The 13,465-nt window shown below is 45.4% G+C and overlaps 3 protein-coding genes across 3 annotated transcripts; 2 read left to right on the top strand and 1 right to left on the bottom strand.

Annotated features, from left to right (window-relative positions):
- Nucleotides 1–2,555: 2,555 nt before the first annotated feature.
- Nucleotides 2,556–4,385, top strand: BHQ10_002008 (uncharacterized protein; the record flags this gene model as incomplete). Its single annotated transcript, XM_040874107.1, has 5 exons — nt 2,556–2,759; nt 2,828–3,091; nt 3,148–3,396; nt 3,447–3,750; nt 3,805–4,385. The coding sequence occupies 5 exons, from the start codon at nt 2,556–2,558 to the stop codon at nt 4,383–4,385; spliced, it is 1,602 nt and encodes a 533-aa protein (XP_040730513.1).
- A 349-nt stretch (nt 4,386–4,734) lies between these two features.
- BHQ10_002007 (uncharacterized protein) lies at nt 4,735–7,527 on the bottom strand (the record flags this gene model as incomplete). Its single annotated transcript, XM_040874106.1, has 20 exons — nt 4,735–4,779; nt 4,844–5,001; nt 5,061–5,114; nt 5,168–5,314; nt 5,370–5,625; nt 5,711–5,794; nt 5,848–5,870; nt 5,931–5,985; nt 6,041–6,111; nt 6,177–6,212; nt 6,270–6,396; nt 6,462–6,527; nt 6,583–6,716; nt 6,775–6,794; nt 6,852–6,967; nt 7,022–7,126; nt 7,180–7,207; nt 7,262–7,272; nt 7,333–7,452; nt 7,513–7,527. The coding sequence occupies 20 exons, from the start codon at nt 7,525–7,527 to the stop codon at nt 4,735–4,737; spliced, it is 1,671 nt and encodes a 556-aa protein (XP_040730512.1).
- A 606-nt stretch (nt 7,528–8,133) lies between these two features.
- On the top strand, nt 8,134–9,355 carry BHQ10_002006 (uncharacterized protein; the record flags this gene model as incomplete). The annotated part of the gene is made up of 7 exons (XM_040874105.1): nt 8,134–8,137; nt 8,199–8,239; nt 8,297–8,445; nt 8,511–8,613; nt 8,668–8,780; nt 8,842–9,155; nt 9,216–9,355. The coding sequence occupies 7 exons, from the start codon at nt 8,134–8,136 to the stop codon at nt 9,353–9,355; spliced, it is 864 nt and encodes a 287-aa protein (XP_040730511.1).
- Nucleotides 9,356–13,465: the final 4,110 nt, after the last annotated feature.

The following is a 13,465-nucleotide window of genomic DNA, read 5'->3' as shown; positions in this document are numbered from 1 at the left end:
ATATTGACGTCTTGAAAAATCCCGTTCAAGCACATTTCCATTCCAGACCATGCAGCCAATATCCTAGGATGATGATATAGTGATGCATAGTCGGAATCACGTCGGATTTTATAAGACAATTCACAAGTATCGTCTCTTGTTCCCGGACTATATATTTGGCTTGAAATCGAGGGTTTCCGTGGCGCAAGGATACCGATCCGTCTCTTTGACGTCGAATAAGGTCGGAAAATCATAGATGACCTGCCAGATATTATTAAAAGTAAAACCTAGAGTGCCCAACTGTCTAATCGATAGGGTGATCCCCATTGCCACCCTTTGCCATACTGAGAAGGCTATCTTTCTAAGACTCCTGTCAGTGTTCACAACTAAAGACAGATAAACATGAGAGCGAGAAAGTCAACGTGCCCTATTAGAAAGACGACTCCATGTGTTCTGCTTCCATAGAAATAGGGTTGAGAGGGTTAGGGACTGTAGTTCTCCGCGGATATTGCAACAACGTGACGTATTACATTACGACTTATTTATGACCGAAAAGTGCATCTTTTCTCCTCCATCAGAATGTGGCGTTTTGTATATCCTCTTGAGTTTGCAAAGGCTGTCGATTTGCTTTAGTAATTCTGCCCTCCGCTCTGATGTGGCAACAACACAGTGCTATACACGACTGATGGGAGTCACGCTGGCTCCTCTGTATAAGAAATCGGAAATGAACCAGACTATACCACAACTCCCTGATAACACATTGGCTTCCGCGATCGTAATGACCGTCACAAGGGGTATACTCATGCAGCGGACGACTCGATCCCCCCCAAAGATGCAGGATTTGTTAGCCCAGGCCACGAAAAAGGCATAGAAGGGAAGGAGAACTTGGAGTCATCGCGTCAAAAACAGTTTACTCGTGAGGAGATTGAAATGCAAAACAAAGTAAATGATTGCCGGATTGCGTTATGACCTGGCGAGTACATGTCCGGATCATAAACTCATTTGGAGAAAGGTCACGGGGCATAGTCGGAAGATATTCCACACATGTAAGAATTTAGAATGTTAGAACTGTAGACAATGGACATGACACCACCACTACCACAGGCTTCTCAAATAAAGTATGGGTAATTCGACGAGACACTGTTTGGTTCATTGTCAAAATAGGTTTAAACAAGTTCTAGTCTTCTTCAATTGTAAATGTTTCTAGCTGGCATTTTGAGAATCCAACTACGCTCGGAGGTGTATATACACACATCTATATCTATGCACATCCATATACATTCACGTATATTGAACTTGACAGGAGCCGTCGGGTGCTTTGAAAGTTTTCCTGGTTTAAGGATGACACAGTGATCGCAGAATGCTTGATTTCTCTAGACATTGTTCGGACCGCAGGTCAGCCAGTCGTACAGAATAAGCCAATGTTTTCATTCCATAGAGGGCGGGTACGTACGAAAGCGAATTGAACTAGTACCCATTCGGCATGATCTTAGGGCTCGAGTCTAACACTCTAGTCCAAAAACGGGAAGCCGCCCGAACCCGCCAAAGATTTTCCACCAATCGAATCGTCGGCACCAAATACCGCGCTTTCCCGCTGTTTCCATAGCCAAACAGAAAAACGCTTCTCCGCAACTCAGGTCCACGATAACTAACCAACTACCCTACTAGTACTACTCGACGCCGTTGCTACGATTACGCGTTGTCTGACAATATGACATCATTCGTGTCGTAAGTATTGTGATGTTTGTCTCACGGCAAATTATCGGACTTCTGACTGGATCATTCCCGAATATCGTGCCCAAACCGGCTAATATTCAGGGAAATGACTCGGGCCGATTGGTGTCGAAGCTTGACGAGAACTACTCCGCGCACAAGGATGTATTCAGTATTGGGTATGATCTCCATACGCATAATGTCATACTCTGTAGTCCGTACAATGGAAACAAGCTTTTGTTTCCTGGGGCCCCGCATCCCCAAACATATTCTACCCTCGAGACTTGCAAGACGGATAAATTTCAGACACATGGCTCATCACTGTTCTTGCTTCACCCCCCGGTCACAGGCGTCAGATGCCGTCCTATTTTACATAGTAAACACCTCAGCCGGCCTACCCGAGCGCCACGATCTTTCTAGGCAGATCATTCCAACGCCTCCGACGTCCGTGGCTAACCTTATCCGGTCGCAGGCGAGCTGCACGTCCAATCAAGTAGCCTTATGAGCTTGTGAGCAACCGAGACTTAGAATGATGCAGGTCCGGCTTTGACTGGTTTCGGATAATTACACTCCCATTGCATCCGCCCCGTTATAACCATTGTTGACAAGGTCGTACTCTAGCTTAACCCTCGGATAAATCGTACAGCTATCATTGCCTCTGCTCAATACACTTGGAATACCACATATAAAACGGATCAATCCAGGAGCGGAAATAGCATCGATGAGTAATAACTAATGCGGAGATGTAACAAAACCCACATAAGACCGTCCATACCGCTACTTATTCTTCTTCTTGTTTTCTGGATTTCCTGCATCTCATTCGCATCGCACTGAAAAGGTGAGATAGAAAAAAAAAACCAAACATGTCGTCGGCCGTGATGGAACATAAGGATGAGGTTGATAGGACTGAGAAGTCCGACGTCCTTCATTCTGAAGACTTCACCAAGCCAGATCTCATGAATGATGCCTTCGATGGTGAGAACCGTGAGCACGAGATGGGTGTCTGGGAGGCTGCCAAGTCTCATCCATGGGCATGTCTCTGGGCCTTCACCATGTGTTTTACAATTGTGAGTTCCTGCTCTAGCATCGCGAATATTTGTTCGATCGCCTGAACTAATAGCTAATAATTGAGTAGGTTATGGAGTCTTTCGACATGTTCTTGAACAGCAACTTTGTCGCACAAAAGACTTTCCAAAGGACGTATGGTGTGCTCACTGACGCCGCTACGGATACCTATGCGATCCCAACGAAATGGCAGAGTTCCTTATTCCAAGCAGGACAATGCGGTGCTTTCGTCGGTGTCTTCTTAGCCGGCCCTATTACAAACCGTATCGGCTACCGCTGGACTACAATCTTGGGCCTAGTTCTTATGAATGCTACAATTTTCATATCATTCTTTGTTAGTGAGCTCAAGCTCTGGTTCATGAAGACACTGATTTTAATACTCTGATCTAGGCTGACTCTCTCACCGTCCTCGTGATTGGTCAAGCATTCGAGGGTGTCCCTTGGGGTTTATTCATTGCAAACTCTCCTGCCTATGCTAGCGAGATTGTTCCTCTGCCCCTCCGAAGTGCTGTTACGGCTACGTTACAAATGAGCTGGTCTATCGGTCAGATTATCGTCTCCGGTGCCACCTATGCAACCAATAAAAGGACTGATCATTGGGCTTGGCGACTGCCTCTTGCCTTACAGTGGCTCTTTCCTGTAAGCGCTTTCCATCTGAATCTCACATCTACCACTGCTGACGTGCTTAGACACCACTCCTAGTACTTGTATTCCTCGCCCCAGAGTCTCCCTGGTGGCTAATTCGTCGAGGACGGAAAGAAGAAGCTTTCCGCTCCGTTGAGCGTCTTGGTTCAAAATTAGAGGCTGCACCACAGTCATTTGCTATGATAGAGCGAACCGTTAAGATTGAAGAGCAACTGGGCGGTGCTCCTACTCTCCTTGACCTCTTCAAGGGTACCGACTTGAGGCGAACAACTATTATTTGCCTAATCTACGCTTCCCAGAACTTCGCTGGTAATCTCATTGCCAATCAAGCTACATTTTTCTTCGAACGTAAGTAGCTACTGCAATCACTTTTCGTAGCTCAGTCACTAACTGCTCAAGAAGAGGCCGGTATCTCCTCGGACGGCGCTTTTAAACTCAGCCTAGTCAACTCGTGTCTCCAATTCGTTGCCAACGCATGCTCTTGGTTTCTTAGCTCCTGGTTCGGCCGTCGAACCATCTACCTCTACGGTACAGCCGTCAATGTCACTTTGCTCATGATACTCGGCATTGTCGCTTCAATTCCACAGAATAACAACACCAATCTCACCCAGGCTGCGCTAGGCATTCTAATTTCCTTCGTCTTTGCCGGTACTATGGGTCCCATTTCATACACTATCGTCGCCGAGACATCTTCGGTCCGTCTTCGTGCTTTGAGTACCGGTGTCGGTCGTGCTGCTTACTATGTCGCTGAGATTCCTATGATCTATCTTTCTTCCAGGATGCTTAACACTACTGGATGGAACTTGGCAGGAAAGTGTGGTTATGTCTGGGGAGGTACCGCAGCTTTTTGTTGGGTGATGGCCTACTTCTTCCTTCCAGAGCTAAAGCACCGTTCTTACCGTGAGAGCGATATCTTGTTCAAACGCAAAGTTTCCGCCCGGAAGTTCAAGTCGACCGTTATCGGCGTTCAAGAAAACGAGTAATATTTGGCAATGGACAAGGATCGAATACCGTGGCAAACAGGAAGGAACAATGTCACAATAACACCCTTCCGGCCCCAAACTCACTACTTAGTCAGATTGTTATATTTTCAATAGCAACGCATGGAAACTGTAGCGATAATGGAGATTATATCATGTGTATTAAACACAGAAAGTCTTTGAAATTTGGACATATTATTTCTTCATGGAAGAAAGCCTAGGTAGCTCTAAAGAGTCACGCCTGGCGATGTAACATTCATTATTCTACATTCCAATAATTTAAGAAAAATGCTCACGTTATTCCCAGAGTTTAGTGGCGTCCTGAATTGAAATATCTCTACGGTCTACCCAATCAGATTCTTTCTGCTATCTTTTTCCAGAGTGTTTGAGGTGCCGGCTATGAATTCGTTAGTATACAATAAAACCTTGCAAATGATATTTGAGACTCTGTTCAATCATACCTCTTCTGGAATATCCATGGACGAGCCGGTTGTAAAGTCCATATCCGCGTAACTGATCATTTTGGACTTGTTCCAAAATTTGTATGCGAAAAAAAGTACAGCAAAGAAAGGTATGGGGAAGTACGTTGTAATGAACGACGAGGTGTTAAACGTGTGGACTAAAAGTTGCGTTGGTCAATAGATTTTCTCTCGGATTGACGATGAAATGAGAACTCACTGAAAGATCCGAAACCTCCGAAGATCATTACCATAATACAGACAAACATGCCATCTTGATCGATTTGTTAGCTTGATGGCTCGCCGATCAATGTGAGAAATACGCACAGTATGAGAGATATGGCTGTAAAGGCGCAGTGTATGCAAGAGTCTTCCGGTCAATGCCATGAGCTTTAAGCCCTTTATGCCACCGTAAGCTAGTCCAGAGGATGCAAATCCAGGATATCATGCCGCAGATTGCAGTCATATTCGAGACTGTTTTAACTCATGTCAATATCCCATAGAATGAGTACTTGGAGAAATATCTTACAGTATCCGAAAACAGTGCCCGCTTGACCTTTAGAAGCTGCCATAAAGGAGAGTAAGGAAAAGGCGCCACAAAAGATGACACTAATCCACGGAAGGCCGTCTTTACGGGTCGTTAGGAAGATTTTTGGTGCATGGCCACGTGCAGCGAGACCGTAAAGAGTACGAGACGAGACGAAAAGATCCGCGCAGCCGGAGGACCAGGCACTTGTGAGAAGTGCTGCGTTGATTATTGATGGCAGAGCCGGAATTCCAGCATTCTGCTTCCGTTAGTTTGTATTCTGCGAATTTCTCTCATGTTTCGGGATTGAAATTACAGAGAATTATGAAGAAATGGTTGCTTACTTTGATAGCGATCACAAATGGACTCTTGGCTGCGGTAGACGATAAATTAAGAGATGGATCTGAGGGGGACACCAAGAGGCCGACCTATAGCGACATCAGTGACGACGAGCATTTCAGATGACAAGAATATCTCATACCATGAATGCGCTGCAAACATAGACTTTAAAAGAAAACAAAAGGTCAGCATTTCATGATAATAGTGACTGGGTGGCCAACATACATAGCACAAGTCTTATCCAGACGCCCTTAATGGCACGAGGCACGTTCTTTCGGGGCTATGAGCGCCTTAGTATCGTCGATAATGTAGTTTTGATTGCGAAGAATACTCACGTTAGCGGTTTCAGCCGATGCAATAGCGGTGATTTCGGTCCCGATAAAAGCGAACGCGGCTTGGATGAGAACTGTATAGTAAGGTGTGCAGATCAGTATTTATCGGACCTTGTCACAAAATTCGAATTTGACATACCACTGAAGAACCCGAGAAATCGTCCCTTGGCACCTCCTACTTATGATTAATTTTGTGACACAAGAATCGATGCGAAAAATGGTCGTAGCTTACCAATGCCTTCGTATTGTACAAATCCCCCAGTTTCATTCCAGTATCTGAACCCGATTGATTCGTGATTCGGACCACCCCCGGCGGTGATAATGATACCGGTGATGATAAGACCGACGATAGTTATGACCTAGGGAGAGCGCTTCGTTAATGTACGGTATACAAACACTTCGGCTAAGAACCGTGCATATTTACCTTGATTGAACAAAACCAGAACTCCATCTCTCCGAAAAATCGTGTCCCAGCAGCATTGACCGCCCACTGTCACACGGTCAATTCTATAACTTGATGCGACTACTCATGCTCATCGACTTACCACTATCAGCAGCATCAAAGCTACCCACAGTGCATTGTTGCAGATACCAGTTGTACATGTTGCATTGACATCCCCTGCTGGAGTCCAGTAAGAGACGAGAACAGCGGCTGCTGAAATTTCTGCAGGAAGTACAACTGCAGAAAGATGATATTAGTGACATTCTCCGTAGCATATGACAAGTGGTAGACTCACTGATATAACTGTTTTGGAAACTAGATTTAGCATTCAAGTCACACATAGACTGGAAGAAACCGGATACAGAAACTTACTTGTACCAGTACAGAATTCCCATGGCGAAGCCCAGCTCACGAGAGACGAAGCGATCAGCAAGCGCGAATTGACCACCAGGTATGGGAAACTGAGACACCATTTCACCTAAAGCAACCTTGACAGAGTATTAGGAAACCGATGCTGTTTTCATGCAAGGATACAGACATACCATGACCGAGAAAAGCAGGGAGGCCATGATGCAGTAACTGATGAGAAGACCTGCAGGACCCCCATTCTCCAAATTGCTTCCTGTACCCAGGAAGAGACCCGTGCCCTAATAAAGTCAGCTTTTTGACCAATGCCTCCGTAAGAAGGAAAGATACTGACAATGACACCACCGATTGTGATCATTTGCCTCCACAAATCGATTAGCCTAAGGGAATGGGAGTTCTCATTCTTGATCACTCACATATGACGAGGCTAGAAAGAAGTGTTAGCCACATCTCTTTAAGAAATAAGTCAACATGTTTTTTCTTTTACCTTTAGCTTGCGCTGCAGGGCATGATCTGCAGCTGTCGCGATGTCGACATTGTAGGTCTCCTTGACTGTGCCCGTAGAGACTGGGGTTTTTGCTCCATCTTGAACACCAATTTCACTTTCCTACGTATTATTTATCATATTAGCCTCCTTGTCTAACGACCCATTCGTGTATTTCCTTACCTTTTCAGAAATCATGATTGCTATTTAGTGGAATTCCCTCTACTAAGCTACTATACACTGTAAGCGCTCCGGGGCAGCCCCTGTATTTAACCCATGCTTTAAGCCTTCTGTTTCTGTCTCTGTTTCATATCATCCACGCTCAACTTGAATTGATAAGCTCGAATCTTAATGACTTACAAAAAGCGGGTCTGTCGTGATAAGAGCAACGATGGGCGGCTCAGACGGCGCTTTGCCGCTGTTACGCTGGTCTCCTTATCAGTGCCCGAAAATCGAGCGGCGGGGCATCCGACTTTGCCGACACGGAGAGGAGATGCTACTGGGTCACGATAATGGAAAGTCCTTGTGGATCTTCATAGGAATTTATAATTGACATTTTATATCCATGTCAAGTCATTCGCAAGAGTCGCATCTTCCATAGCAAAAGTATCAGGAAAACCCCTCACAATGGTCCACCGGCCACTTCGCCCAGGTGTATATGCGCCTCTCCCAACTTTCTTTGATGACAACCAAGAAATTGACTATGTCAGCTACAAAAAGCATTTACTGAGTACAGAACCAAGAATCTTTGTAATTGGACAATACATGTTACTAATCAGTACTATAGATTTAGCCACCAGGGGCATGGGTAGGTAGTCCGAAGTATGCGGTGGATTCAGTGTACTTACTGACTCTACGAATCTTTACAGTTCCTGTATGCGCAGGCTCACTTGGAGAGGCTGTTCATCTGGTATTTAAAAGAACAATAATTTGATTTTTTGAAGGAACTAACTGGATATATTTTCAGAGTTATGATGAGAGGATAGCCTTGATTCAATTCATCAGGGCTACACTTGATGAAGCGGGTCTAACATCAACTCCCATAGTTGCTGGAGTGGGCGGTTTGAGTACCAGAGAGACTATCGAGCTTTCAAAGGCAGCAGCAAAGGCCGGAGCGTAAGTGTTTATTCATGCATTTTACTTCCTTTGGGGTTTATGGACCTTTGCTGAGTATTGGCCAGTGATGCTGGAATGGTAATTCTTCCTGCTTACTATGCTGCAAGCCTGAACACAGACTCACAGCAAGTCGTTCAATATTACATTGATATTTGCAAAGAGTCTCCGGTATATATTATCACTGAGTTTTGAGTGTTGCCCGTTTCTGACTATACATAAAAGATACCCCTACTACTTTACAATTTCCCAGCCAACGCAGGTGGCCAGGATATGCCATCAGCTGTGATCAGTGAAATTATAAACAAGGCTCCAAATCTATGTGGAGTCAAACTTACGTGAGCTTAGTAAAACACCCACCATGACTTTAGCATACAAACTGATCCAACAATATAACAGATGTGGAGGTAGCATAGCAAAACTTGTGCGCCTTACTGCGGAGATTGAAGGAAATCCCAAAATCAACGAGGCTCGGGCTTACCCCTTCCTCCTCCTGGATGGACTGATCGCCGACCTGACACCATGGATGCAATGCGGCGGACATGGGACTGTCAGCGGAATCCCTAACTTTGCTCCGGCAGCTTCCATGAGGCTCTGGGAATTGCTCAACATCGAGTCTCTTACAGCGGAAGAGGCCACCGAATGCAAAAGATTGCAGGCAATTCTATCCAACGCTGACGTCGCAGCTGTACCGGGTGGGATCCGAGCTATGAGTAAGTTCAGATTCTTGACTTCTCCTTTCTTTAAGCTTGTTGCTAAGTTCTGGAATGCAGAATATGCATTAAACAAGTTGCATGGCTACGGTGTAGCACCGCGCAAGCCGTTGCTACCGTTGAAGAAATTGGAGGGAGAAGCTTTTATGGATATCCTTCGCGAGATGATTGACTTGGAGGCAGAGTATACTCAAAAATAAGTTTAATTATTAGCCACTCACAGGAATCCCGACAACAAATTCCTTGCCATACAATTGTGTTGAAGCGTGAAAAGGGAGACGGGAGTAATTAGGGCTGAGTGCAAAGAGCCATCGGGCTTGATCAACCCATATAGCCACCAATCGGAAAGCATAATGTTATCTACGTAGTGGACACTTGACCAGAGATAAGATAATAGCGGAGCATTCTCCGATGAATTTCTGGATAGAATTATCACCAACCATAACAAATAGTTTTGAACTGCGAAAAACGTTGTAGGATGTAATAATATGTAAATTAGTCATTTTCTGAGCAGCAACCCAGAACTGAGAAGTCTCCAACGGACGAATCCCCCAACAATGCTGTAAGGCCCCCCTCTATCCCGTCCTTTAGGATAGATGTATCTTGCCAAATCGAGATAGATTGTATGCACTAACAAGCATCAGCTCCGACGACGAACCACCTAGTAAGACGCGTCGCGTTTCCCGAGCTTGCCTCCAAGTAGGTGTCAATAGCTATTCGGCTCTGCGAGCAATACGTCGGCAAATATATTGACCGTGGATTGGACAGTGTCGGGCGAGAAAGCAGCGATGCGCGCCTCCGTCCGAACCGATCAATGTACAAGCGCCCTGTCAGCGGTGCCGAAAATATCAAATCACTTGTTCATTCCAGACTGATAGTGCACTTGGGCCTACCGAAAACCCCGGGCCATCACGCATTGCACAGCTGGTTGTTGAGCTTCATCAAAGGTTGAAAAACGCAGCAAGTAATCTATAGGTGGGAACATGCTGATGACCCCAACAGAATCATTCAGCATGAGACTAGAATTTCTGAGCTCGAAAAAGCCTCGTCTCCAGAGACCACATTAAGCGATCAAGGGTATTGATTACCGTTCCAATTGAATTGATCTCTCGATGGCAGCTAATATCCTCAAATAGGACTCCGCTTGATTCTGGAGATACCTCCACAAAGGAAGACCGCCAAAATAGCTCGGATAGCCACCAGCTAGAACTATCGCCATATGCAGTAGAGCTACCAGACTCAAACCCACTCAGTATCGAGAGGATATCCTTAGGAACACCTTTCGCAACACTTAGGTCACTCGGCGCCCTGGCGAGAGACGAATCGGCCTTTGATTCCAAACCACAAGCTAAGAAAACGAACCGGTCATCTCATCGAAGTGTTTATGACCCAGTATCGCGAGGAATCTTATCACTTAATGATGCCGGGAAAGCTGTTGAAATGTGAGAAATGTCCATCCTCCAGACTGTCGTCCTTTATATGTTTAAATACCGCCCGCTTACATTTGCTTATAGATACTTCACGCATTGTCATTCTATGGCACCCGTCTTGAGTGAAAGTATTCGGAATACTTGGTCAAACTTGCGTACCTCAAATCCCAATCTATTCCTCGCCATCTGCTCCGTTGGATTACGGTTTTGGGAGACAGATCAGATACAGTGAGTGCCTCACCACAAGAATTGATAAATGATGTAGTTGATTGGGACTCAATTTGTTCGCTAGACCCGGCCTTACACCTAGTACATATCCCCGCTTCTCGGAAGTTACGGCAATGCTTGACCAAGCTGTTTCAAAGCTTCTTCTTCGACCAACGCCTTCAGATGTTTCTTTGGACTCTATTCTTGTCCTTCTTTTGTACGCACAGTGGATGCCCTGCAATTGGGGTAACGAAAGCGATCAATCTGAAATCAGCACAGGGGCAACAGGGCCACCTAATAGTCGCTACAATGAGGTAAGCGCATGGGCTGTATTGGGTCTTGCTCTTCGCTATGCTCTACTACTAGGCCTAGATAGGGCGGCCATCGCTCCCTTCCATGGTCCCGTTGATACAATAACAGAAAATGATGTCTGTCGGTTACGAGTGTGGTATAACTTACTAAATTGTGACTTCAACCTCATGCTTATATCTGGACTTCCGGCGTCCGTTGATCCAGCACCATCAGCCCAAGTCGCAGGACGCTTTGCTTCTAGCATTTATAGTAAACAACCGGGCGATATCAGAGTTTCAGGTCTTGTAGAGCTTGTATCGATAGTTCACCGTGCCATGCAAAGCTGTGGTGACATGTCTGGACATCAGTTGAGCCCATCTTGTCTGAGAAAACTGAACATCGACTTGGAAAAATGGGAACGGTGAGCCATCGCGTTTTATACTTAAATCTTAATCTTTTGCTAACCTCTTTGTGAACAGAACCTGGTATATGCGGCTACGTTGGTGCACAATTTTTTTCATGCCGTAAAAAACATTTTACTAATGTCACCCAGGAAATACGGAATCCCAGCACAATCAACTTCCGTTTAATTCAGTCCGAGTAAGTCAGCCAGCACCAATAGGACGAAGTATTTTAGATCTAATACACTAGCATTTTAGTCCTACCGCCTCGCTCTAAATAGCGCTTCACTGGGCCCATTACTATCGCCGGCAGCACAAAAGTCGCATCCAACATCTCGAGCGTCTCAACTACAGTCTCTTGAAATCAGTCTTACTGCTGCAGCACAGATGCTAATCTCGCTATGCAGCGACGGTGAAACTTATGTCTGGGGTCTTGAATCGCAAAGCCTTCCCAGCTTTCCCAATCGTCCGTTCAATGTTGATATCGCTGCAGTCCGGCGTCTATACTATGCAGTCGATCCTACTTGGATTTCATATACCTTTGCTGTGACATTCCTGGCACTCTGTTACATACGAGGGGTAATTGATGGTATGATGAGAAACCCAACCCACATAAGTCTCTCTTTCGCCTTGCTGACCAAGTTCCTCATATTTGTGCTTTAGAGGACTTGCAAATACACCACTCCAACATCACATCCCCGGAGAATGCGCTTCTATTCCCCGCCAACCCGAGATCCATCATTGCGTGTCTTCTAAAACTCGCTACGGACATATTCGATAGTGTTTGCTCAACAATGAGCTATCACCCGGCCTACGAATTTAGAGCCGTCGTGCACGGAGCTACAACGCTCGTAATGGCTCCTGGGAACTCTGGTGACCATGGAACGCAAGAGATTGATGAACTAGCGCTTCAGTCTCTTCTGGATTTAATGAATGATGCAGGGCTAGAATGGCCGGGAAACATCGCAGATTTTTCGAATGACTTTAATGCTAGCTGGGAAAATAGTGGGCTATTTAGCACATAAAAATATATTAGACACTGTCACTCCAAACAATTCGTTTAGTCGTCCTATAACCTTGAAATACCCATCAATTAACCCTATAATTTGGCAGAACGCCGACTCCGAAAGTTGCGGATCCTGTTTGCTGTATCAGCACTATATCTAGAGAACAGCAGAAGCAGAGCTCATAGATTGACATACTTCTCTTCATCGGCTATTTCAAAAACCACGTCCTGTGCTCCTTTCCACAAGACCAACTCTCCTAGTGCCTTGAGATTCTCATTGCCCTCCCTCACAGTAAGGAAATGATTCGCAGCTAGCGGGCCCATTCTACTCGCAAAGGAGACTCCTCCATAGCAAAAAAGGAATTCTGTCTCCGAAATCCCACCTGGATAGAGTAAAATCTGCCCGGCCGATGGATGAGACGTGTGATTCTCGTAAGAAACGCCAAATTTTGTTTCACCTAGCGGTATCCATAATCCTTCGCCGCTCCAGCGGACATGGATCAGTTTCTGATGGTATGGGAGTAGGCTCCAGAATAACGTGCTTGTTTTTGGTGCGTCCGACTCGAATGTGGCGAGAAATTGATACGGTCCTGCCGTTATAAGGATGACTTCAGATTCAGCCATTTTGGTAGTATGCTCGGTGGTCTAAATTGATGATATTTTCAATAATTACTAGGTGAAGGTATCTTGAAATCAATCGAGGCTTCATGCAGAATATTTCCCAGAAAGTTTCACTGTACCGCGGCAACTCTTAATTCTTCCTCGCTATCTATCTTACTTCTGTATGTCGTGATTTTCGCAATTATTATTAATTTCTTTCTTTTCGTCCCGCTTCTCCCAACGCCTTCTTATCTCTCCAGGTATCCCTTATCATCGGGTATGTCGGCTTCGGCCCGCACGGCATCAACGCCGCAGTATGGAGTCGTCGCGGCGCGGCTATGCAAACAATAACGTATGCATATAAGTTCAAATGTT

This window comes from Talaromyces amestolkiae (assembly GCF_001896365.1).
Source record: "Talaromyces amestolkiae strain CIB chromosome Unknown scaffold2.1, whole genome shotgun sequence".
NCBI lineage: Eukaryota > Fungi > Ascomycota > Eurotiomycetes > Eurotiales > Trichocomaceae > Talaromyces > Talaromyces amestolkiae.
Note: the sequence above shows the minus strand (reverse complement) of the source record. Positions and strands in the feature narration are given on the sequence as shown.